This window comes from Podarcis cretensis (assembly GCF_951804945.1).
Source record: "Podarcis cretensis genome assembly, chromosome: 4".
NCBI classification, from domain to species: Eukaryota; Metazoa; Chordata; class Lepidosauria; order Squamata; family Lacertidae; genus Podarcis; species Podarcis cretensis.
The window spans coordinates 17,530,052-17,537,695 of record NC_137173.1 but is presented as its reverse complement, the minus strand read 5'-3'; the positions used below and the strand labels follow the sequence as shown (position 1 = coordinate 17,537,695).

At 39.2% G+C, this 7,644-nt stretch overlaps 1 protein-coding gene across 2 annotated transcripts in view; it reads left to right on the top strand.

The window, feature by feature from the left end:
* The first annotated feature begins 621 nt into the window (after positions 1-621).
* Positions 622-7,644, top strand: part of MRE11 (MRE11 homolog, double strand break repair nuclease) — a 35,073-nt gene continuing 28,050 nt past the window's right edge. Inside the window, exons 1-7 of one of the 2 annotated variants that reach the window (XM_079973721.1) lie at positions 622-689; positions 853-991; positions 1,858-2,018; positions 2,199-2,286; positions 3,231-3,372; positions 5,684-5,798; positions 6,723-6,908. In XM_079973721.1, coding sequence (XP_079829847.1) covers positions 658-689; positions 853-991; positions 1,858-2,018; positions 2,199-2,286; positions 3,231-3,372; positions 5,684-5,798; positions 6,723-6,908 — 863 coding nt within the window. In that variant the 5' untranslated portion in view covers positions 622-657. Of the gene's footprint in view, positions 690-852; positions 1,020-1,857; positions 2,019-2,198; positions 2,287-3,230; positions 3,373-5,683; positions 5,799-6,722; positions 6,909-7,644 lie in introns of those variants that run through there. The other variant, XM_079973722.1, reaches the window with a different exon arrangement.

Genomic DNA, 7,644 nt, shown 5'->3' with positions numbered 1-7,644 from the left:
ACCTGCGTCCCCTGTATGATTCATAGTGCCTTTCAAATCTTTCTGGGGACAGGTAATTCTGCCTCAGTCCATTCCAGAGGATGTGTTTGGATAGATAAGTTACTATAGATACCAAGATTGCAGTACAATTGCATGATCTCAAAAGAGGAATGCCAGTCAAAATTTTGAGTCCCCATGCCAGGCTCAAGCCTTAGCTTGTCTTCCTTCATAGGTGAGGCTGTCACTTTTCAAGGTGAGGCTTCAAAGAAATGAACAGAAAAACCAGTAATTTCTTTATGGCCAACAGAAAGCCAACATTGTCACAAAGACCAAGTTTATGTGTTCTTAGGGCTGCAGGTTTTCTAAAGGAAACTTAGAGGGACTTTCTTTTGTGTGTAGACAACATGCATAGGCCATGCTGATTATGACTTTATGCTGTTATTGTAACAAATATTAAATAAGTTTCAATGCAAAGCAGTTATATGCATGTTTACTCGGGAGAAAGACCTACTGTTTCAGTGGAGCTAAGTGTCTTTAGAGCTGTAACCCAAGGTGTTTGTAACCTGAGATACCACTGTATCAGTTTATACTTTGCCTATAGATTGTCATTGAGTGTTTTCCTCTTTTGGATGTTACTCTCAGGTCCTGACTCTGAATCTCCTTTTTTGGGGCGCCGGTATGATTGCAGAGATGGGGCCTGCTACTTCCACGTAAGTCCCCTGCTAATATTTTGTCTCCCTTTGTGTGAATCCTTTTATAGAATTGAGTCTGTATGGTTGTAGAATTCAGGGAGTGCAACTTCTGACTTTTGCAAAATGCTTCATTGATGTAGAATCGCATAGTAACAGTGTCTTGTTTCCCCCCCATGTTTAGTGATGATGAAGAAAATGCTACATTTAAAATTCTAGTTGCTACAGACATTCATCTTGGGTACTTGGAGAAGGATGCAGCACGTGGAAATGATACGTTTGTAACATTTGATGAAATATTGAAACTTGCTCAAGATAATGAGGCAAGGCAGTTTTATAACACTTTGTAAGGTTAGCATCAAGGGACCAGTATTTTCTAGAAATCAGTGTTTTTATGTGGCAACAGCTCTGTGTGTACAATGTAATCCATGGCAATGTGTAGGCCAGGGATGGGGAACTGTTGTCCCTTAGATTGTTGCTGAACTGAAGCTTCCCTCATCCCTCTGGGCCACTGGGCCATCTGACTGATGCTGAAGGGAGCTGGATTTAACACAGGTTCCTCATCCTGAGTGCCTTCAACCATAAGCAAGGATTGGAATAGTAATGAAGGGCTACATGTGGCAGGATATTTTACTTAAATGGCTTCAGAGATGTGACATGTTGTGGAAAATGTTCATAAATTGTTGAAATACAGATGGGGACATTATGGGAATAGTAATGTGGTTCTGCCAATGCATCAGTTTCTTGAAATTTCACTGTAACGTATAATGTATTATAGCTGATTTTTAAAAAATGAATATATTACTTTTACAGAGCTACAAACTTAAATATTTATTAAAGACTCAGTATAAATTCCTGAGTAAATTTGCCCTTTTGTGTACTTTTCTCTGTTTAATGAGTTTTTTTGAGGCTAATCAATGCTGAAAGAGCAAGATTAGTTTTGATTATTTAGATTTTGTTTGCACTGTAAATTGCTTTTAGGTAACCAAAAACTGCTCAGAGAAATTTAGCTGTTTAATATGATGTATATAATGTTATTATGAATAATAAATACAGTAATAATGTAATACTGCCAATTTATTTATTTATTAATTGCAAAGGTGTATGGTTTTACAAAACTGAATTAAAAAATTATAAATGGAAATGGTTTTCAATATTTTAAAATAACTTTTCCCTTTCCTTTTTATAGGTGGATTTTCTTTTATTAGGAGGAGATCTCTTTCATGAAAACAAACCTTCCAGAAAAACATTACATACATGCTTAGAATTATTAAGGAAATATTGTATGGGTGACCGTCCTATACAGTTTGAAATTCTGAGTGACCAGTCAGTTAATTTTGGTTTTAGCAAGTAGGTATCTTTATGATAAAACTGGCTATCATAGTTGTAATGTTTTCTAAATTGAGTTTAATAAATGATAATAATTATTCTGTGGCCGTTCATTTATGGCATGTTTCAGTGTAAAAAGTGATGACTTGAGCAGTGATATTTCTGTTTATAAATGAACTTAAACTTTGCTCTCCTGTTCAGGTTCCCTTGGGTGAACTACCAAGATGACAATCTCAACATTTCTATTCCAGTTTTTAGTATTCATGGCAACCATGATGATCCAACAGGGGTGAGAATGTTATACAAAAGTTGATAACTAGTAGGGTAAATGAATTATTGGATATGACAAACATTCAGAAGATTAGTAAAGAGTTTAAACATCAGAATCCAGCAAACATTTACGCACTGATGTCTTTACAGTACAGCCCTAATAATGTCTACTTAGAAGTAAGTCCTATTGAGGTCATTGGGGCTTCCAGGTAATTTGGGTTAGGATTGTAGCCTTAGTGAGATTGCAACATTGGTGCCTAGGTAAACTACTGTCTTAATTCTTGTATGAAACGGTTATGGTGGCTTACATTGTAATTTTGAAATAGTTGCATTGAGGTTTTTAAATGATTTATGCTTTTTAAGAAGGCATAAACTTGTTACATAAGGTGCTGAAAATGTGGTTGATGTGGCTCTCTGTTTCCTTTGTGGGCCTAGGATAAAACATGCTTTTTAATGGCATAAACATGTACACTTACCATGTAATCAATTCTAGTTTATTCCTCTTAAGGTCCACAAAGATATTAGTACTTAGCATTTTAAATATCTTTTATGTCTACATATATCTCTGTTCATTGTTTGTGGCCTATCGATGGCCTGAAGAAGGAGGGAAAAGAATCAAATCCACTTTACAAAAGCTTTCTTGCCCAGATGCCTAGCCCTAGAGGCTGTTACAGGCACCAGGCTAGTAGCTATTTATAAGCCTAGTTTAGCTGATCTGGAAAAGAATACAAGATTTTCCTCCCTTAAATGCTTTACATTGGTTGGGGAACCTGTGTTCCTCTGCTTGTTGCTGGACTACAACTATCATCCCTGGCTGGCTGTGGCTAATGGGAATTGTAGTCCAACATTTGCTGGACCACATTTTCCTCATCTGTACTTCATGTGTTTCTGGACTAAATGGTGACCAAGCCAACCTTTGATAAACAAATGCTAATTGTAGATATTCCTTCATCTATCTTACAGGCAGATGCTCTTTGTGCTTTGGACATCTTAAGTTGTGCAGGACTTGTGAATCATTTTGGACGATCACCATCTGTAGAGAAGATAGACATTAGTCCTGTTTTGCTTCAGAAGGGCAGTTCCAAAATTGCTCTTTATGGATTAGGTATGCTATTTTTTTTTTTTTGAATGGTGGCAAGGCTTTAATGAAACCATAACATCTTGGAGGAACATCAGGTCTGGCCTGAAGATGGTGAATTTTATTTTTTAGAATTAGCCTTATGATCCTGGGGTGTAAGTTTAGTGGAGTTTGATATGGAAAACCTTAAGTCTGTTGACCAGTATTTGTGGTTTTCACCAAATGAGGGGAACCTAGGTTTGATGTCTCAAAAGTTTGTAGTAGTGCAAATAGCTCTTTCCATTACACCTGTCAGTAAATCAAAGGGGGAAAAGATGGTAAGCAATGAGTGCATTAAAAGTGCTTTGCATTTAATAATTAAATTATCTGTGGCTCATTGAAAACCCTATCCATTATTATTATTATTATTATTATTATTATTATTTAATTAAATACTGACTTTCCTGCCTCTGTCTTCCTGGTTCATTAGTGCTGGCCTGCTTGCTGTCTCCTTGACCACATTTTCCTATTTCTTTCATTCTCCTACTTTTCTACAGAAACCTGAGTGCCATTGCCAATACGACTATGTGGAAGTCACTCAAACACCTGTTGTTTTTTTAAAAATCAAGTGATGTATTTAAATTTTACTAAACAAATACAGTGGTACCTTGGTTTTCGAACATCTCCATTAACAAACATTTCGGTTTTTGAACACCGTAAACCCGGAATTAAATACTTCGGTTTTTGAACACGCCTCGGAAGTTGAACATGCCGTGCAGCTTCCGCTGAGTGCAAGATCCTGAGGCCTAGCTGTTGCCTCTTGAGGTTTCGGTTTCCGAAAGTTTCAGAACTCGAACGGTCTTCTGGAACGGATTGTGTTTGAAAAACGAGGTACCACTGTAAAAGGAAGTTCATGTAGATTGCAGATGTGAGGCAAATTGGCCTGAGCTGGTAGATAGCACCATGTAGGAATATAGCAAGCTGGCTTATACTGAGATGATGATGATGATGATAAATTAATTATTATTTTATTTATATCCCGCCCTCCCCAGCCGAAGCCGGGCTCAGAGCGGCTAACAACAGTAAAATAATACAGCATTCTAAAATCAATTCATTATAAAATCAGTTCAGATCAAATTGATGGCAACCATTGGGCTAGAGTTCTGTGAAGAATTACCATTCCATTTAGAGCAGTATTGTCTACATTGACTGGCAGCAGCTGTCCAAGAATTCAGATGGGATTCTCTCGAACCAGGGACCTTCTGTGTGCAAAACAAATGCCTCAGTTCTGAGCTACAGCGCTTCCCCAAAACAGAACAATAAACTCATGAGCACATGGTTCTGGAACCTATTTTTCCCAGATTTCTCTGCTGCTGTGCTTTGGCCTGCCAATTTATCGTTAGCATGTTTTCCCTGCTTTGCTTCCATCCAGCACTTGTATTTCTTTTAGAAACTGTTCTGCGGGGGGATGGAATCAGGTTTTAAATATTCTAGAAACCTAAACAATTGAGATTGCCGCTCTTCTTTAGTCAGGCTTGATAATAAATACTTTGGCAGTAGGCAGCCACTTCCTGCCCAACTCACCAAGCTCAGGGCTCCCTCCTTCACTGGATGCCATAGCTCATGGGTAGGCAAACTAAGGCCCGGGGGCCGGATCTAGCCCAATCGCCTTCTGAATCCGGCCTGTGGACGGACCGGGAATTAGCGTGTTTTTACATGAGTAGAATGTGTCCTTTTATTTAAAATGCATCTCTGGGTTATTTGTGGGGCCTGCCTGGTGTTTTTTACATGGGTAGAATGTGTGCTTTTATTTAAAATGCATCTCTGGATTATTTGTGGGGCATAGGAATTCGTTCATTCCCCCCCCCCCAAAGTATAATCCGGCCCCCCATAAGGTCTGAGGGACAGTGGACCGGCCCCCTGCTGAAAAAGTTTGCTGACCCCTGCCATAGCTCCTTACTGTGTTTCTTTGACTAGGACACACAGCACTGGCCTGGGGGCTACCAGCCTTTACTTTGTCATGAGTGCAGCCTCAGTAGTTCTGCTCTGTGTCATTTTTGGACAGGGAACTCAGTGCAGCAGCTTGGGAGGGCAGTGATGATTGTGTAGGAAAGTGTCGGATGCCTCTTGGCTGCTGACCCAGGACATGCTACTTGCTGAAAGTGAATATGTAAGTGGCAAGGCAGTTTTAGACCTTTTCTAAACATTGGCAACTTTAATACAAACCATTCTGCTGGCAAGGATAATTTAGTCCAACCTCTTGCCAATGAAGGAAGTTTTTACTGCAGTACAGTATGTCATTTTCACAGTATTTCATCACAAACAACTCACTACAAGGTAATTATTATGTCCGTTCCAGGATCTATTCCAGATGAGAGGCTTCACAGAATGTTTGTGAACAAGCAAGTAACTATGCTGAGACCAAAGGAAGATGAAGATAGTTGGTTTAATCTGTTTGTAATTCACCAGAACAGGTACTGCTGTTGTGTTTTTGTATATTCTGTTGGCCCAGAGGGGCTGGGGCAACCCAGTCACATGGGTGAGTTACAAATGATGATGATGAAATTTGTACCTTTCTCTCCCCCCTCCACTCTGCTCAGCCTTGCTTTAAAGTTGTCATTTTGCTTGTTCTTTGATGACAGAAAAAAAATGATGGACTACGATGCTAGCTCTGCACAGCTGATGTGAATATAGAGTACTTTTCTGCTTTTGGAGGGACATAAATAATAACCTTAGGCAACAGGTTTTAACTCTTTAATAGGGAAGGTCTAAAGTACCGTAATCCTTAGGGTAAGGAACAGTTGCTCTTAGCAATTTGAAAAATAAACAACTTTTGTTTATGTGGGATCCAAAGTGCTCATTTGAATGACGGCTTGCTCTTGTCAAGTGAGTAACCTTTTCTGTTACCTTTGTTTATAAATAACAATGGATAAATTTTGGTTTTCATTCTGGCTCCTTGGTGTGGATGGGTCACATTTGATTATGCAGAAAATGAGGTTCAGTGGTAGTAGGATTGCATAAGGCTATGGGGGACTTGATCTGGGGACTTAGCAATAGGACCCAAGTGTCCTACTCTCTGAGTCAACAAAGCAGCTTGCAGGTGGAAGGAGTTGCTGGGCTATTTTTCTGCGCTTCAGTGCTACCCTTATAATGGCCTCTTACCTTTGACCGTTGTTGATCTGTCTGCAGCCTGAACTTCTGTCTGTCCTACAGCTTTAATTTAATTTGCTTTTCCTTACCTTTTGAAAATTGTACCTGATACACATGTTTTTGCAGTTGTTAAAGTGGAATTAAATATTTTATAAACACTTACTTTAACTGGAATATTTTAGTTTAATATCAGTGTAAAACCACCTCCTCAGTTATGCAATTATGTTTGTATGTTTCCTTTTGTACAGGAGCAAACATGGTGCCACAAATTATATTCCGGAACAGTTTCTAGATGATTTTATTGATCTTGTAATTTGGGGTCATGAGCATGAATGTAAAATAGCTCCTGCCCGAAATGAACGACAACTTTTCTATGTGTCTCAGCCAGGAAGTTCAGTGGTTACATCTTTGTCACCAGGAGAAGCTGCCAAAAAGTATGTACTTAGGTTTTATTTATTATTTTGTCTGGTTTACTAAATGAGATATTGCAAATTACCATATTTTTCCGTCTATAAGATGCTGCCATGTATAAGACACCCCCTATTTTTGTGGCAACAACCAATCACCAGTCCAACCTCTGCACGATCCATGTATAAGACACCCCCTAATTTTTGACATTTTTTAAAAGGAAAAAAAACCTAGTCTTATACAAGGAAAAATATGATATTCTTTGCTTGCTCTCACCCTTTTGGCTTGTTTATAAGGTGAAAGCAGGGGACTCTAATTTCTATTCCTGGTATTAAGGGGAAACTAGTGAGGAATTAGAAGATCTCCCCATCCCTTAAGCCATGCCCCTTAGTTTTAGCTGCTTGCTCCAGCCTGTGTCCCATAATCTGCTCAGCTTTGAAAACGCTGCTCTAGAGAAGACTTCAGGGCGCTCTCACTGTGACAGGTGGCAATTCCTGTTGTCACAGTACTAGGACTATCTTCCACCTCCCTTCCTACAATTTCAGTGATTTACCAAAGGGTCCAGGACCTGACTTTACTTTTGGCTGCTGACTTCCCAGTAGTACTTTCTGTTCTTGTTACAAACATGCCACATACCATTCAGCTGAAATGTCTACAAGAAGGGAGAAGGCACTGAGCCTCTTGTCTGTGTCCCCTGTTTTTCCCCAGTGGTGGAACTGAACTGACATAAAGTGGCAGATAGAGAGGGCTGGGCTAAGGAGA